The sequence below is a fragment of the Ruditapes philippinarum genome, unplaced genomic scaffold (assembly GCF_026571515.1).
Source record: "Ruditapes philippinarum isolate M1 unplaced genomic scaffold, ASM2657151v2 ctg8109_1_1_1_1, whole genome shotgun sequence".
Lineage (NCBI taxonomy): Eukaryota > Metazoa > Mollusca > Bivalvia > Venerida > Veneridae > Ruditapes > Ruditapes philippinarum.
In genome coordinates, this window is record NW_026865154.1 from 38,871 (window position 1) to 58,882 (window position 20,012).

A 20,012-nucleotide genomic window follows, 5' to 3' on the forward strand; every position below is an offset into this window, starting at 1 on the left:
ATTGAGAATTTGTGTGGAGACACCGCTTTCTTGAACGGCAAGGAGTAGTTTACGGGGGTTTACTTTATTAAAGGCTTTGCTAAAGTCAAGGAGAATAAGATCTGTTTGCTTGCCTGCTGAGATGTTGTTGACAAGGGTGTCCGTGATTTCAATAAGCTGTGTTTCACATGAACGTTTCTCCCTACAGCCATGCTGAAGGTCGAAGAGAATGTTGTGATTACTGAAGTGTGAAGAGAGATGTGAAACGACAATGTGTTCAAGCGTTTTGCAAAGGATTCAAGTTAATGAAACCGGTCAGTAATTGGCTGGATCTGTGCTGTCACCTTTTTTGTAAATAGGGCAAACATAGGCTTTGGTCCAGTCAGAGGGAATAATTGTACCAGAGGATAAAGATTTTTGGAATAGAATTTTGATGCTTTGAGCACAACTGGCCGAACAAGGTCTTGGCCTGCAGCTTGGTCTATCTTTAGGTTGGCAAGAAGTTTTAGCACCATGCTATTGCTGACAGATATATCATCCATTTGAGGGTATTAACGATATTTTTGGGGGTCAGGGTAATAGAGATTTTGCAGGCAAGTTTGTTTTAGAGACAGTGGAGACACTGATTCGAACTGCGTGTTCAATATATTGGCCTTGTTGAAGTTGTTTGATTTAAGATAGCCTGTTGTTTGGTCTTTGAGAGTTGTTACATTTTGGAAATCTTGTTTAAATTTTTTTAAGTGAGTGTCTGTGGGATCATAGTCATCAAGGTTTAGTATGTGTTCTAAGTGTTGGTCGTAAGATGTTTTAATTTAAGTTTTGATGAGTGCTGTCAAACAACAACAACAACAACAATAATAATAATAATAATAACAATAACAACAACAACGATAATAATAATAATAATAATAATAATAATAATAATAATAATAATGACAATGATGATGATGGTGATGGACAGGTGATGATGATGATGATGATTATGATGATGATAAATGCGAATATCTTTGTAGGCATTTTCATTCAGCAATCCAGAGTTAGCATATTAATTTCCATGCTTGTGAAGTTATATTTCACTTTCAAGCTACATGCCAAATGGTGAGTAAAGAATTTTCAGAAAATCAAAGTACATTGAATATGAAGAGTGGCGCTTTCAATTAGTCTTTCACGTACAAATACCACAAGAGTGAATTTTCAATTTTTATAACCAAAATTCTACCTCATTTAGTTTTATTTTACGAGCGTTAAAAATGAAATTGTAAATTGTAAGAAACTCCAATAGCTAAAATATATTGATTATCTTGCAAAGGACCTTAAAGACTCGAAGTTGAAACACTTTTAAGGCAAAGTAACTAAACAACTAGGACGGTGACCCCATTTCTCCATAAATTTATGGACCTAAATTTATACCAATTATCATTTTCCTTAATCATGCAAAGTTTAAAAAAAAAATATTTGAACGAGTTTAAATTTTCTTTCTTTGCCTAAGTTAAAAATTGCGCGTGGCGCTTTAACTAATAATTTCTGAATGAACTTGTCCAGCTTCCATTTCCAGAACTGTTATAAATTTTGGAATATCAAGAAGTTATTCAAGTCAAAGTATTGAACAACGTGTCATACTGTACAAATGGTGGGTGTTTTTTTGTGTTTGCCTTTGGATCACGGCTCTAAGCCACTATTATATCACCAGAGCACAGTTTAGCCACAGCATCGTTTCTGGGCTGGCTGTCAAGCAGTTCTAGATGCCTTTACTTTCGCAAGGAACTGATAACTTCTGTACATGCCAGAGCAGAGGTACAGTGCGAATAACCGTAGAAAGGATTTCATGATCAATCACAACGAAATTGACCTGCACAGTCCTGGAATCAAACCCGGGCAGTTCGATCCACATTTTAATTGCACCAATTAATGTGCAACCTGGTCTGTCTTTATACTGGTTGCAATGGCTAATCACTTTAAGGTGTTAAAAGTTGTAAGTCATTGAAATATGTACACATTTTGCGTTCATCATATTTTAATTACAGTTCGCCAAAGTTTGTCTGCCAATGAAATCGCTCTATTTTGTTTAAATTTTGCCGAAATATTTTCCATACAGTGCTGTAACTCAACTGTATGTATTAAATATATTTAATGAGCCGATTTAATGGACTCCGCCTATTTACATAGTGCACTCGATTTGAATAGACAGGGCTAACTGTAAGTCGGTTATATGTTATATACAGAGTTTTAAGAAAATAATTTTCTCGCTCCACTTCGTTCGCTCGAAAATTAATTTCTTAAAACTCCGTATATAACCTATACTTAAGATGCATGTTGACTGAAATAGCAACGGTCTCTAGGTTTATAAAGTAAACATACTGCGTGACGGACTTAATAACAAACTTAATATTGTTTTACTGAAGTATGCATCCATATCAAAATAACACATGCAAGGTCATGGCGGTCAAATTAATACAAAAAACGAGCAGCATTTTGACAAATTTATTACAAAAATGTCATAAATGTACAACAACACATAAAAACAACAAATAAACTAAAGTTTACAAATATAGCGCAGGTTGGCAAATAACTACGACATTTCGAACACTGTTAAAAGCTCAAAATGCCTTTTGATTAATTATATGCGCATGTATTAAACTTCTTTTTTTACACAATGCTTGTCAACTGCCTCTAAACTGAAATGAAAAAGCCCCCAAAAAACAATATGTTCGTGACAAGCGCTTGCATACACTTTAAACAGTATGTAAACAAATTCATTCAGATATATATTACTCCATATGACTGTTTGTAACAAGACGAAAATCATTTTCTTTTGAATTCAATTTGAAAAAAAATGAAAATAGCACAAAAACACAAATATTATTTACTGACCAATTTCTTTGTCTTTGTATCTTACTTAAGTAATATACTTAAGCTGTAAGATACGAAAGGAAACGACATATATGGTGTTACGTCAACAAACAACAACAGTTTGTGATAAGCAAGCACAATATGTTATGCATTTATTATGAAAATCAGTTAAAAAGATGCCCACATATAACTGATTTTTTTATTGTTTCAGTATTCTTCTCAAGCTTGAACAATATAAAGAAAAAAATAAAAAAAAATAAAACTTTAAACTTTTTAAAGGCACATTAAGCCTCATTACTGTTTCCTCTCTGTAAGAATTGCAAACATGTGTTTTATAACAACGTAATAATTAATTCGTTATGCTAATCAGCTGCAAAAAATAGCTATGAATGTGAAATACTTTGTAATAAAGGCAGCAAAATGTAAATAAAGTACATGTACATGTAGAAATTTTCACTTCCCACAAAACTGTTTATCCCCCTTAACGGGTCCCCAATCTCCCAAAAAATGCAAAAAAATTGATGAAGGTTTTAGTAAAATGGTCAAAAAGAAAACGTTTAAAAAACTGTAATAAAACCCAAAAAGAACAAAAAAAAAAAATTTGAGAGAAAAAAATTTGAAATTTTTCAAAGTTTTTAATAATGGGCCTGTAAGATAACTTGAATGAATATAAAGTTTATAAACTACATAGATATTAAATCTAAATATGTTTCTCGTAAACAATATTCGAACATTTTGAGGAGAAAGAATGTATAACTAAAAACAAAAATGCTATTTTCTCTGTTTGTATCTAAAAATAGAAAGTACATGTGACGCGACGAAGATATTGTGTAGATGATACTTTATGATTTAGTATAAGTAAAAAGTCTTATTTTTGTGACTTTTATATCATTCAAAGATGATTTACTAACGCTAGCAAACGAGCATTCGGGCGTACAGAGTGCATTAATGACACCGTCCCAAACAAGACTACATTCGTGATTTTACCCATCTTGTTGTATATTAAGTCATTAACCTAAAACATGCTAAAAAATTCTTCTGTGGCTTGCCCACTTCCAAATTTTTGGGGAAATTTTTATATAAATTTTTAGGGGTATCAAAAAAGTAAATTAAAATCATTTAAACCCGGCCAAAAATCACGAATATGTAGGGTGGGATGGATCTTCCAAAAGGATTGCAAAAGGGCTTTAATTTTAAATTTGGTAAAAGGGTTCAAAAAATGAAAATTTTTTAAAAAAAAAAAATGAATCAACTGAAACGTTTTCATAAAAACTTTCAATGAATAACATTGGGTGCATATTGCATCAATACGGATAATAGATTTAAGGTTTCCTTGAATTGTTTTCCATTGCATTTCTCTTTCGACAAATTGCTTCAATTTAGTTTTGATAAAAAAAACTACCTCTATGGTAAGGATAAGACCAATAATATCACATTCAGTTATTGAACTTTTCTGGATCTCTTGTTATGGAACTTTGGTTCACAAACCCCTCTGATTTACCAAAGCATGTTGCTACAATGCAAGTCGCCATTTTGGAACGCGTCGAAATATTGAGGTAGAGTGTCTTTAAGTCTATCTTTTAACCTTCTTATTATTGTGCCTACATTTATATAAGATCCAATTGTTGAAGCTGTCTCATTGATAAACCCCCTTGTGTCCGAAGTCCCATGCCACCCTGTCCAGCCATGCCCATACCCATTCCCCCTTCCCCACTCATACCTAAACCTTCTCCGCCCAATGCCATCTGTGACATACCCATGCCGCCACCACCCATGCCCATGCCACCTTCTCCGCCCAATGCCATTTGTGACATACTCATTCCTCCTTCTCCACCTAATGCCATCTGCGACATCCCCATGCCTCCCCCACCCATACCAAAACCTTCTCCACCCATGGCTAGCTGTGACATTCCTCCCATTCCTCCCTGGCCGGCCATGCCCATCTGATCCATGTAGCCAAACTGACCTCCCATACCCCCTCCTGGTGTTGGAGGTGGAACTGTCGCAGTACAACGATCATTCCAATGGACTATTTCAGAATTGAAACTACAATAACTTCCATGACAACGTCCATAGTCTCTTAAGTTTTCAATATCTGCACCTGGACGATACCACTGCCCATTATGGAAACATCCCATTCCTGAGTTACCTGTTCCACTGGTACCAGTACCGCCACCCGAGTTTGATCCTGCATTTCCGGCCATCATTGCAGCGATACGCGCCATATCACTCATTCCAGCCATGTTGCCTACTCCACTCATTCCGGACATACCTGCCATATTCATAAAACTAGCCATTCCGCCCGTTTGTGCTGGATTGGTAATCATTGGTTGAGTAACGGGGGCTGTTGGCACGGTTGGTTGTGTTGGAGGAGGTGTAGTCTGTGTTGTTGTACATTTATGATCGTCCCAATGTACCACAGTTCCTTCGTGATTGCAATACGTGCCATAACACCAATTTCCGGTTTGTCCTTTCTCAATTTCAGAAAGAGGCTCATAGAATTTACCTTTGAAATGACAACCACGCGGTCTGCCGCTTTTCTGCAAAAGAAGATAAACATGTAAAATTACTTTGCTGCGTAAGTTAAACATTTATATTGGTATTTGGTTGTAAAAAAAGAGACTGACATTCTCATCAGTTGGAGATTACATAAGATGCATTCACTAAAAATTACAGGTTTGGTTCGATTGAATTAGTTTACTCGTGGTACTGGTAAAATTAAGTGCCACAACGCACACAACTTTTGGGTTAAACCCAAAGCAATCGCAACATTTTGGTCTTTTCCGTCATACTTCGGTAAAGTTCTTACCGACTATCAGCAAGACTTTCCGAATTTAGTAGTATATTTAATTAACCTGAACGCTGACCAAACCCATAAATAGCGCGGAAATGAACACATGTGTCCCTATTCTTGACTTGAAAATGATTGGTATATTTCTAGTGCAATCTTGATGCACTTGAACTTCAAAATCCGGATAAATAAGCCAGTCACATACATGCAACTTTTATTCTATAAAATGCCATGTGATAGATTTAACTACATGTATATGCCTTGTAATTGTCACTTGTTTTGTAATAAACAAATTAATGAGAATAATATATCCACATAATAACTTCATATTTACTAATTATGTAAGAAAGTATTCATTATTTTTGTTAATGGCTTTTATGTTTATAATTGCAAAGATAATAAATGCTGGGTTGTCATAACAAACGACGAAAAGAGTAAAAAAGAATGAGATAATATTTTATATATGTGGCAACGTGAAGAAATTAAATTGTCTAAAGCGACATCATTTCGTCTTCCTATTAAATATTTGTAATTCAAATTACAAAAACTTACTAATTTTATGAAGAATCATGTCATACAATTAAAGCAAATTTCCAACATTCAGAAATGTGTATTTTTGACTAGAATATATATTCCGATAATTAAAACATAGTTTCAGGAATACCGCCGATTTTGGTGGGTATTACTTCTATTTTAAATGAAGTTTTACTGATAATGGTCAATGGTGCTCTATTCTGCTTAGTTGGGGTTTACTCGTATAGGTGCTATTTTATATAATAATTTAATCATTAAAGCATCGATCAGCAAAGTCTCAATGATACTAAGTAAATTTTGAATGGACACAAGTTTGACATATATATTTTAAACCAATGCTTTTATGTTTAGATGATGTTTATAACTCATCTTAAAGGAACTCCACTGGTCTAGACCTTCATCAAATGTAAATGGTGCAATAATCTCGAAAGGTGTTTCCAGTCCCGTCATGTCAAAAAAATAAAATTAAATAAACAAAAAAACACCAAAAAACAAGGGGGTCGTGATGGCCCGAATCGCTAACCAGAAACAACTGCTTTACAGTAAAAGATAAAGGACTACCTGAAAATGCTACAGACAAAGTTTTGTGAGCATCCATCAATTAGTTCTGCAGGGGCAGATATTTAAAGGTTTTTATCTATTTTTAGCATTAGTGGCCCCTTAAAGGGGCCAATCAAATTAATATGAGCAAACTTGATAAAAGACTGCCTAAGATTGCTACAGACAAAGTTTGGTGACCATCCATCAATTATTTTAGTAGAAGATGATGCTCAAAGGTTTTTCTACTTTTAGCTTTAGCAGCCCCTAAAAGGGGCCAATGAAATTATTATGAGCAAACTTGATAAAACACTACCTAAGAATGCTACAGACAAAATTTGGTGATCATACATCCATCAATTATTTCAGTAGGAGACGATGTTCAAAGGTTTTTCTAATTTTTGCTTCAGCGGCCCGTAAAAGGGGCCAATCAAATTAATACGAGCAAACTTGATAAAAGGCTACCTACAAGTGTTACATTTGATATTATATACGGATGTTGTTATTCTATTATCCAACTTTACAGAGAAAAAGCAAAAATATGGTGACAAACTGCCCGAAAATAAAACTCACAACAATACGCCAAATATTCGTATTAATATGGTCACGCGACAGGAAGCTGAACTCAAATTTTTGTCATGGAGGTATAGTCATGTAAATTTATACTTGACATAAATACACTGAGTAGCTGTCATTCAAAGAGACTACCGAACTCATCATAACAGTTTAACGTCCAAAAGAAATATTCAGTTGTATAAAAAGTATAAAAATTATCTAAATAAAACAAGAGGTATGAAAGGTCATTTCAATCAAGGTAAAATTTATTGTATCATAGTTTGGAGACCTTTCTGTTGAAAATGTGTCAGGTTTAAATCGTATACATATACATGCACAGTGCGTTAACTGTAGTGCGGGTATTAGTTACCCGCACTCCAGAGCATGCCCATTGATTGGCTCATTTTTGCTGGGGTTTACATATTGTGACGGCAGAGAAAGGGAAAGCGACAGAAATATCATATTCATATGTTCGTTCATTGGTTCATTTTTGCTGGGGTTTCATATTGTGACAACAGGGAACGTGTTTTTATGTTTGACTATGATACAAAAGAGAAAGAACACCAAAACACTCGGTAATCTGATTAATACTCGGGGGCTACGCCCCCTCGTACAAATCAGATAACCTCGTGTTTCGGTGCTCTTTCTTTTATTAAAATTTTGAATAAGCATTATAAGGGAATATGTACAGCTATGTTGTTAAACAAATGAGGTCAGAATACTACCAATAGGACCAAAAAAGGAATGTTGTCAGAATTAACAAAATATAGGTCAGATACTCTACGATAGAAAGAAGGAAGCCAATAACTTTCTCAAGCCTGCCATTTAGGCAATTTTTTTAAGCAGTCGCATCTTCTCGGCTCTTTCCGTCAAACTTCGAACAACAGACGAGGTGTTCTTAAGAGTTTACATTCGGAACACTTATCCAATATTTGTGCTTCCATGTGACTTGAATAAAAAAAAGTCTGACGGAATATGGGCCCCGAAAATGCTAACGTATATACAAGTTGCTGTTCAAAGCAATTGAATGTATCAGCTGAATAGTTTACCTTTTCAATAGGTTGTTGTGTTTCTGGGTACAGTTTCGATTGTAACCTCAGTATTTCACCAAGCGTCATTTGTGTTAATGGCTTGTCTGTTTTCAAGACCACAGGAGCCTTGGTTGTTGTTGTTGGTCTTAGTGTTGTCGTAGTGGTAGTGGTTGTCGGTCTTGGTGTTGTTGTTGTTGTTGTAGTAGAAGTTGTAGAAGTAGTTGTTGTTGTGCTTGACTTTGTTGTTGGAACTTCTTTGATCTGTACTTTTGGAATCCTCGCTGGTGGAGCCGTAGTAACGAATTTTTGCGTACCTACAGGGCTACCAGATGATACTGTATCAGGTACCTTTGGTTTTGGATCCGCAGAACCCGTACTTCCAGAAAACATGCTAGATATAACATCTGTAGCGCCTTTGGCCTGTTGAGCTAATCCTCCAACAGCAAGTCTGAGGAGATCTTGTAATGAAATGGATGATTCTGTCGGCACGGTGTTTATGACGGGTTTAGTCACTTTTATAGGTGTAGCCGTTTCGTATGTTGGTGGTTCGGGTGCCGGGGTTTCAGCAGGTACAAGTGACTCGATAGCCGGCACGTTTACGGGAGCCACAAAAGGATTGTTTTCCGGCATTTGTGTCGCCGTTTGAAACATGTTACCCACGTTTGGTTGGTTCCACCATGAGGCCCCGAAAAATGGATCTATTCCTCCGCCACCCCATGTATTGGCGGGCTGTGAAGTGGTGAAAGCTCCACACAGAGCTACATACTGTATGAAAACGAGACACCACCGGATCCTGTAAATAAATAAGTAAGTCAAAACTTTTATTTCAAAAATGTGCAAAAATCTGATAAAACATATATATCCTCTACTACAAAGAAACTTACGTTTGAAGACTTTTGAGGGATCAACGAAATTATTGAACATAGACATATATAGACACTTTCAATATTTGATGTATAGTGGACGAAAACTTTGTAGGTAATATCTAAATATTTAGGAAAATAATTGCATTGGTTGTGGCTCATATTCTTTGTTGCGAGAGAGTTCAAGGTCATGGTAACCTTTATCTCTGACATATTTGTGTCCCCAAAACAAGAATATCATTAATAAATTCGTGTATTCTACGAGATTTGACCATGGCAGTACTTAATTTATTGAACGGAAACAAAGTGTAACAAGGAAGAATTATAAAAAGTTAAAAAAAAACTACTTTGTATCGCGGTTTAACAGAAAATGTATGCTGTTAATGCCGTTACTTCCTGCAATAAAATTACAACGTGTCCTCGAGAAAAATCGTGAAAAAACGGGAATTCAAAATGTCAGGAAAAAATACATCCTAGAAATCGACAATAAAAGAAATATATGTACGCAGTGTCCACAGGAACATATATATGTCTTAATTGGGCCTCATGCGTTTCAGATTCCCTACAAATCTATTAGATCAGATCAGATCAACAAATGAGCCGCGCCACGACAAAACCAACATAATGGGTTTGCGACCAGCATGGATCCATGCTGTTCGCTTACCAACTCTATTACAAGTAGAGAAACTGATAGCGAACAGCATGGATCCTGATCAGACTGCGCGGATGCGCAGGCTGGTCTGGATCCATGCTGGTTGCAAACTCACTATGTTGGTTTTGTCATGAAACGGCTCAAATGTATTTTCACGTCATCAGTATCTGATATAAACGATTAAAAAATGGCTTGGTCTACAAGAGCTAGGCACATTCTCCATAAGTACTTCAAAAACTGATAAAGATAACAATAGAAAATATCGTACAGAAATTCCTATAAAATATTGCATGAACAGTTCAATTAAGTGATTTAGTATACATGTAGATATTTATGTGATAATTCTAACATTTTGTTCTACAACATTTTATTATTACATGCTATTTAACTTTATGTAATATCGGATCATGTATGTCTTATTTATCAACAACGTATACATATGAGCCGCGTCATGACAAAACCAACATAATGGGTCTACGACCAGCATGGATCCAGACCAGCCTGCGCATCCGCGCAGTCTGATCAGGATCCATGCTGTTCGCTTACAAACCCTATAACAAGTAGAGAAACTGATAGCAAACGGCATGGATCCTGATCAGCCTGCGCAGATGCGCAGGCTGGTCTGGATCCATGCTGGTCGCAAACGCATTACGTTGGTTTTGTCGTGACGCGGCTCATATATTATTCTTTTGTGGTTTGTTGTTTGATACGTGATTCTATCAACGTAATTATTTATTGTATTACAGATCTTCAATGGAAGACCAATTCACCTTAATTCTTTTCCAAAATAACTTTACAAAATGTACTTCAATCACGTAGCTTCCCAGGAAAAAATATGAGGCTAATCACAAATAATATATTAATTATCTTGTGGTAATAAAAGAGTAATAAATGAACAGTATTAAGTTTCATTTGATTTAGAGGCACATTATTCCTCAGAAACGACTGCAAAAATAAAGGGTAAGCATGAGTTTAAATAAGCACATTTAAATAATGAATTTAGAGCATGTTAGAGGCTTGTTACCTGAAGTAATTAACGCTAAAGGAAAAAAAAATTTGTTATAAAAATACCAAAATGTAAACAAATTAGTAATTTTTGACTTCCGTACTGCCAAAAAGCAATAGGCGAAAAAGATGGGTCAGTTAACAGGCAAGTGAGTAACATTCTGGAAACTATATAAGTACGCCGAATTGAAAAGCTTTGAGAAATAAAAATGAAAGTATTTCTGGGGCATAATGAGTCTTTAAAGTTTTGATTCTTTATATACTAACAGATATAGACACACAGAAAATGTCATTTTTATACTTTTTAAAAACCTTTCATAAGAAATGTCAATCATTTAGTGGCCATTTATCCATTGACTGTGCAGGAAGCATTTAACAATGGGGTCACTAATGTGTAATGGTAGATATAATAATTAGTGACCAACAATAAATTGATAATATCCATGTCACGATTCGCCATTAATTGTCATTTTGACATATGTGTTAATAAAAATAACACGAATATTGTTTTATACAGGCATGTTCGATAGGATTTTTAACTTCTGTGCCCATATGCGACCGGTTTCTGTATGGAAGATCATTACTGTCATAAATGGAAATTGGGTTATATATTGGAAACATCGTTTTATATGGCGGACACGGGGGTCATGGTCGTCTGCTTGAAAAGTATCGGTACAAAAGTTTAGAAAGCCAGAACAGGCTTATATCTATGATAAATAGATAATAATATTTCCAGAAATGTATGTTAATATCACAGTGTATACTAGTTTAAAGTTTGACACTGATACTTTACTTTCAATTCAATATATAATAAAAGCCGCCATATTGATTGACATTGGCACTCTTATATCAGTCCATTAAAATAAGTTAGCATTGACACTTTTGTATCGGTCTAATAACATGTACCACCTAGGACTTAGAATGGCACTATTATATATCAGCCTAATATAAAGTACTAGCGTAGACATAGAATAACATTGGCGCTTTTATATATCAGCCCAATATTAAGTACTAGTTAGCGTAGACAAAGAATAACATTGGCGCTTTTATATATCAGCCCAATATTAAGTACTAGCGTAGGCATAGAATAAAATTGGCGCTTTTATATATCAGCCCAATATTAAGTACGAGCTTAGACATAGAATAACATTGGCGCTCTTATATATCAGCCCAATATTAAGTACTAGTTAGCGTAGGCATAGAATAACATTGGCGCTCTTATATAAAGTACTAGCGTAGGCATAGAATAACATTGGCGCTCTTATATATCAGCCCAATATTAAGTACTAGCGTAGGCATAGAATAAAATTGGCGCTTTTATATATCAGCCCAATATTAAGTACGAGCTTAGACATAGAATAACATTGGCGCTCTTATATATCAGCCCAATATTAAGTACTAGCGTAGACATAGAATAAAATTGGCGCTCTTATATATCAGCCCAATATTAAGTACGAGCTTAGACATAGAATAAAATTGGAGCTCTTATATATCAGCCCAATATAAAGTACGAGCTTAGACATAGAATAACATTGGAGCACTTATATATCAGCCCAATATAAAGTACGAGCTTGGACATAGAATAACATTGGAGCTCTTATATATCAGCCCAATATTTAGAACGAGCTTGGACATAGGCTGACATTGGCTCCCAATATAAAGTATTAACTTGGGCATAGAAATACATTTATCAGTCCAAGTACTACCTGGGAAATAGAATGACATTGGCACTATAAAGTTTAATCTAATATAAAGTAATAGCATGGAATATAAAGTACTAGTTTTGACAGAGATATAATCTCATTTGTCACATTGTAAGTCTGAAAACATTAACACGTGCTCAAAAACATTACATTTTCTAGCTCCTTCAAAATGACAATAAAAACGTATAATTTCGTGAGTAGAGTATATTTAATGCATTAAGTATGTCAACAAATAATGCATTTATTTACCTAATATCTTCAAAGTGTCACATTTGATAATTTTTACTCATTTATTTAATGTACAATGTGCAAAATAAATACCAGCCACAGGAAATGATATTTTTATGATCTATTGTCAGTTATATTGCGCAAACAATGGTTGTTTCGCCAGCTCATATATTTTCGCTGAAGCAGTTATTACAGATTACACTTTTCACACGTCCGCCGTCATTATGTCTTGCGGCAATTTTCGAAAAAATATGTATATACATTTTATATAACCGTCTACTTGTCAAATGAACACGTCTAAAATAAAATATATGATTTGTTCTGTTCTGTTCTTCTTCTAGCATGTAAAGTGCGCATTTGAAGTCAAATTGCTCATAGAGAGTTTATTTTTTGAATTTCTTTATTTGCCTATAAATTTTTTGTCAGCTGAAACTACAATCCACGTAAAGTACCAAAATGAGGTCAAAATATGCAAAAATAGCCCTTACTGCGTTAGTCACGCAGTAGAAATATGGTGCTGAATACTGCAAAATCAGTCTTTAATCGCACATAACATTTAAATTATTACTCGAATCTTTTTACGTTTCGTGAAATCTTTGTACATTTTTCTCAAGTTTGATTTTCTTGAAGTGCATTTATTTCGGCTCATCTGGAGACATGCAACTTTAACCTTGGTCTATAACCGTTTAACTTTTAAGTTGAACGACCGCTATTTCTACAAATTTGTCTGTCGATCTTTGTAAATCAGGAATGTATATAATTATGTGTAATATGTACAGCCCTTGCTGGTGTTATGTAATTCTTAAATTCGATGGAATATCTCTGCAACAAGTTAGCCACATAAATCGTGAATACGATCGGTTAATCATATACATTTGCACTTTGACATTAATATCGAGAAAGTGATCCATTTACATGTAATAGTAAGAGCATTGAAACACGAGGCTTTCTGATTTGTACAAGGGGGCGTAGCCCCCGAGTATTAATCAGATTGCCGAGTGTTTTGATGTTCTTTCTCTTTTGTAGTCAAACATATAGACACGTTCCCTGTTGTCCAGCAAAAAAGGGCCAATCAATGAGCATGCTCTGGAATACCTGCACTTCAGTTAATGCAACGGAAATTACCCTAAACTATGATACAAATATATAATAAAGGCTTCTTGTTCATATTCGATTTCTTGACTATAACGTAGTGTAAGGGGAATGAACCCCTGACTATAACATAGTGTAAGGGGAATGAACTCCTGACTATAACGTAGTGTAAGGGGGATGAACTCCTGACTATAACGTAGTATAAGGGGAATGAACCCCTGACTATAACATAGTATAAGGATAATGAACCCCTGACTATAACATAGTGTAAGGGGAATGAACTCCTGACTATAACGTTGTGTAAGGGGAATGAACCCCTGACTATAACGTAGTGTAAGGGGAATGAACCCCTGACTATAACGTAGTGTAAGGGGAATGAACCCCTGACTATAACATAGTGTAAGGGGAATGAACTCCTGACTATAACGTAGTGTAAGTGGAATAACCTCCTGGCCCCGTGTTCACAAAGAAAAGATCAGGATCAGGATCAGATGATCCTGATTTTATTTTCATTGTTTTATACAAGTAAAATTGATGGTATTATACTAGAAGTAACTAGTACATATTCGGAATATAAATAATTGCTTACTTGCAAAGAAACCAACCTATTTGGGGGAAAAATCAACAAATAACAAAACAAATACAAAAATAATCGGATCAAAATAAGGATCAATTTCAGGATCAAGATCAAAATTTGGATCAACTGTAAAATGCCCATATCTTGTAAAAATAAAAATAAATTCATTCTAAAATTTCATAAGCATGCCATCTTAAGTCCAGTTTTATGAAGTTAATACTGAATATTTAATCAATGAGGATAAATAATGGAGAATACTTGAGTTTTTAAATTTGATCCTAATCTTGATCCTGATCCTTAAATCTTTGTGAACACGGGGCCTGACCATAACGTAGATTAAGGGGAATTCACCCCTGGCTATAACGCAGTGTAAGGGGAATGAACTTCTCTGACTATAACGTAGTGTACGTAAGTTCGGGGGAATCAGCTCCGGTCTAAACAACATTAAATGATTACCGGTCAATGCTTTGTTTATAGGGTATCATCTTTACTGTACAGTATCTAAAATTACCATGCAGAAAGATGAAACGAAAAGGATATTTCATAATTCATTCACTTGACCAGCTAACGAAAAAGTTCAAAGGTCTATATCATTTTTATACAGTAGTTTACAGTTGTTTTGTATCACATTGTGGTTATTTTGGGAGTATCGTGCTTTTTCGTTGTCGCTTTTTGAAAACACGTTTTTATTTTCCTTTCACTCACATTTACTTTGTACTCAAAAGTCATTTATTTTAACGCGAATGAGTTTTCAGTTAAAATCTTCACTCATGTTATAAGTTTACTTAATGCAGCATTAAATGAAAGAAAAAATGGTTTTGAAAAAAAATGGTTATAAAGTTTTGAAAGTCAGAACTAAGAAGTTTTGAACATGCAATTTTTTATTTTGACCTTGACATTTCAACGTACACAGTACACGAGTCAAGACACAAAATTAATGAACTTGTTTAAGACATGAAGAAATCAAACAACGGAATTGGCATAATTTAAAAGGCAGTTATGTATTAAAAAAACGACTTACGGATAGGGGCAATTTCATATAATGTAGGTCTGAGAGAATTAATATTTTAACTTTTTTTAAAGCAAGCGTGCGTGACAAACTGAAATGTGTACCTTTGTTATCTAGAGAATAAAAAAGATATATTTTATATATATAAAAAAAAGACGCGACGGCTGAGATGTCGAGGTGAAATAACTGTTAACTGTCATTTCATTTTAAATTCCTCACCTACAAAAACTTGACAGTTTAATATCTTAATTTAGAAACTAAATATTATGTTTGTTCACGAGTTTTAAAACAGTTACGTCTGAATATGAAACATATGCAGTCAATATGTACTACAAATAAACACAGGGATAAGACGCTGTGATTACCGCTACACCCCCCCCCCCCCTCCCTCCAATCTCTGTTACAACCCCCCAAAAATATTCCCATATATTAGTAATCATAACTACAATAATATGACACTATTACACAAATTTCAATATATCTTTATAGTTTAACTATTACTACATGTATAGTGGGAAGGGGGTAGCGGTAGGGGATAATATCCGATCACAGCGTCTTATGCCTGTGCAAAGAAACATGACCAAAGCGTACTTTTTCAACTCTTTAATCAAAATAAAATTCAACCATTTTCTTCCAAATACAGTAAAACATGTCCCCGAGGACCAGTCAGTCGAAAGAGGAATGGAATTTGGTTATTTACTTGTAGTTTGTACCGTATTTAGGTAAAATACTGTTGACACTTTTACCACATTTGCGAAATTTATTCAAGTATGATCTTGTTTACATATTTAGATGTACATGTATTAAGATTATCATACAAAGAATGTTTCTGTACAGAAAAAGCAAATGTGATAAAATGTGACGCGTTTCTGTTTAAGATTGGCAGATATAGGTCTATTTGACATATAATAATTATCATTACGAAGGTAATAAAATTCTTCTGATCAAATGAAAGGGGGGGGGGGGAAATGCGCGCTTTGCTGTAAAAATGTGCATATTATTTATTATTTATTTATTTATTTACATGTATTTGGAATTCAAGGTTGGTCTTTAGATGAATATATATTTATAATATTTATTACATATTGACATTAATTTCTTTTTTATGTCAAATTGCTAGTTTTTTATTGGGTTACGTAGGCGGACCTTTTTTGTTGTTTGTCTGTGCTCATTATGGTTGTCTGAACACAGAAAATATGGAAAAATAGTGCAACACTTTAACGAGTTTTCAACCAGGGGGAGTAATTAGAATAGCATTTTTGAACTACACTTCATATATATTTATGCAACTATATATGTTTATAAAAACCAGATATATTTATGATTTATTGAGGAGACATTTCTGATTTTTTTTGTCTTCCCTAAGATAAAAAGTATTGCATTGATACGCCAGTCAAAATTATTATTATAAAAGTGTACTGTTCGGCATGAGTTACGGTTCTTAATCCGGTCATCATTCCCAGGAAAATTTTGACCAACGCACTACAAGTAATTAAAAGAGCTTTGATAAACTTATTCGATAAACTTGTGATATCTTTTAATATACTATTTATATTTTCTGCACACTCAAAAATCCTCATCTCATAAGTTTACTGAAGTTTTTATCTGTTTAAATGTTTAGATTGTTGTTAAAAAATGAGTATTAGAGAATGAATATTCATTATGAATTCTGATATGGATATTAGGTATCAAATACATGCACACCCGAAATAAGTATTTAACGTATAACATATATTTTCTTTTCTGTCAGAGTCGGAATATATGTTTATATAAGTTAAAAGTAATATTTTATGCGTTTCAGCTATGTTATATAAGTTTCAAAATTTATATTTAGAAACCAATATATGTCGTTTTTTTCACTATACGTAAACCAAGCAGAGATATTCAGACGTACAAGCGCCATTTTCATTAACATAATAAAAAAGTAATCCTTCAAAAAAAAAAAAATAGATAAATAAAAAAAAATATAAAAATAAATAAATAATGATGAAAAATATAAATATAAGAAATCTAGAACACTATACGATAAACGATTTGAATTTTTTATCGGTTAATGATAAACCATAAAGTTGATGATTTTTTTTCAAGTCAAAAGTATTTTCTATTAATAAGCCATGTTTGTAGACAATACCCATTCTGAATACTATTCCATAAACCATTTAATTTACATATAAGTACATGTACAGACAAAGTAACAATATCACATTGTTTTCGGAATCTGATAAAAATCGTAAAGAATAAAAAAGACAACAACACTTGTTCTACATGTACCTATAAAATTAAATTAAAAACAAAAACAAAAACAAAACATCAACACTTTTTTCCATTTCTGAAAAAAAGGAAGAAAAATAATCCAAAGTGAAATAAATAAAAAAAATCTCAGAAATATACGTACATCGTCGTTACAGTAAGTCCTCCGGTTATTTTGGGCCGAATGCTAGTTAATGACGAGGCAAGGGCAATAAAAGTTACCGATTTACTCGCCTACTGACATAAACTTAACGCTACGGAACGCTATAACTACCGTGTGATTTCACTTTTGAAAGTAACGTTTTCTTGTTACAATTTCTCTTCCCTACCCCATTGCTACCCCACCACCCCATAAACGCCATCCCCTTTCAATAAATTTAGATGTTATAAAAACGATTTTGAGCTGCGCGAGATATTTATCACGTAATTGAACGTTTGACGTTACCTATCGACATTTGCGTAATAATCAATTTTTACGAAAAATGTGACGCTATATTTAGACGTTACGGCCAAATGCAACACAACTTTATTGAATAAAAAGCGATGGATAAGGAAAGTGATTGATTTTCTTGAATGGGTCTGGTTGTCGTCTGGTCATTTCTGTCTCACATGTACATGTATGTCGTATGTTTTTCATAAATATTAATAAGTGCATGCTTCATTTTCAGTAATATTATTTCATAACGTACGAATTGAAATCCGAGAGTTGAAGCACAAAGCGCTGTGTGAACTAACAAATATTGTGGGAAAAAAAACTGTAACACTTTTTAAAATGCACCGTACAACTATTTAAGTGATAAGGTCGAAAATTGACTTGGGTATTGCAATTTAACACTTGCTTCTTAAAAATTATAAAATTGGTCTTGGTGCATAAGACACATTCTTATTTGTAAGGGACCCCAGTGGCTGAAGGGGCCTCAGTAGCTAAAGAAACCTCATTGGCTGAAGGGGCCTCAGTGGCTGAAGGGACCTCGGTGGCTAAAGAGACCTCAGTGGCTGAAGAGGCTTTAGTGGCTTAAGAGACCTCAGTGGCTAAGAGACCTCAGTGGCTGAAGCGGCCTCAGTGGCTAAAGAGACCTCAGAAGGAACATCGGTGGCTGAAGGGACCTCAATGGCTGAAGGTGCATCAGTGGCTGATTTTTGTTTCCACTCACTGCAGTACTAATACCGTAAGGAACTTTGGAAAGTTTTCATGTTAGGAAGCTATATACCGCTAAATCACAGTTTAGTCCCGTCATTAAGAACCGTGTCACTTTAGTCTGCTCTTTACGGAACTGTCTATTATAAATTTTAGGGATATCAAGATGAAGATCTGGTAGAGCATTGTCATACTGCACGAAGGCGCATGCTAATCTGGATCTAAACCCAGCAGAGTGTTGAACACTGTTTGCAGATCGTTGTTTTGTTTAGATTTCGTAAATACAAAATATTAGTCATTAGAAATTAATTCGACACGAAAGTGAAATACTACATAAAGAATATAGGCTAACTGGCATGTTGTCTTTCCAATTGTCAGTTTATATGGTAAATCTATTTTAAATTGTTATAGATACTTGTATATATAAGTGTTTAGCTTAGCCTTGTAGACTAAACAGTAAGTGCATGTATAGTATTATGATGTGTTTTACTTAAATCTTATGTAAACTGGCTTGTTTACTTATATTATGCTCTAGTTTCGTATGTTAAATGTATGCATGTTTCATCGGATATGTCTTTTTAGATAAATGATATGAAGTAATAAAAACCCACAAAACCATAATACAATGAGCATGTATGTCATGATTGGCAAGATTTGTTTATATATTCCGGAAAGGGAATGTCCCCAATAGAAACTGATGATATATTATTAAGGAAACTAACAAGTCTAAAAAAACAACTGATATACTAGTATTTACAGAGAACTGAATTTTTGTTGAGGATACTTAAATAGTGTTAAGGAAACTGATATATTGTTAAGAATCTGATATATTGTTAAGGGAATGATATGTTGTTAAGGAAATGATATATTGTTAAGAAAAAGATATATTATTAAGGGAATGCTATTTTATTTAGGAAACTGATATATTGTTAAGGGAATTGATATATTGTTAAGGGAATGATATATTGTTAAGAAAATGATATAGTATTAAGGGAATGATATATTGTTAAGGAAACTGATAACTAAGGGAATTGATATGTTGTTAAGAAAATGATATATTGTTTAAGGGAATGATACATTGTTAAGGAACTGATAAATTGTTAAGGGAATTGATATATTGTTAAGGGAATGATATATTGTTAAGAAAATGATATATTATTAAGGGAATGATATGTTGTTAAGGAAACTGATATCTAAGGGAATTGATATGTTGTTAAG

The 20,012-nt window shown here is 34.0% G+C and overlaps 1 protein-coding gene across 1 annotated transcript; it reads right to left on the reverse strand.

Annotated features, from left to right (window-relative positions):
• Positions 1 to 4,075: 4,075 nt before the first annotated feature.
• On the reverse strand, positions 4,076 to 17,930 carry LOC132728038 (mucin-5AC-like). The gene is made up of 3 exons (XM_060713648.1): positions 17,802 to 17,930; positions 8,296 to 9,070; positions 4,076 to 5,369 (listed from the first exon to the last, which is right to left on the reverse strand). Coding segments are annotated over exons 1-3 (1,710 nt in total). The 5' UTR covers positions 17,804 to 17,930; the 3' UTR covers positions 4,076 to 4,436.
• Between the last annotated feature and the right edge of the window lie 2,082 nt (positions 17,931 to 20,012).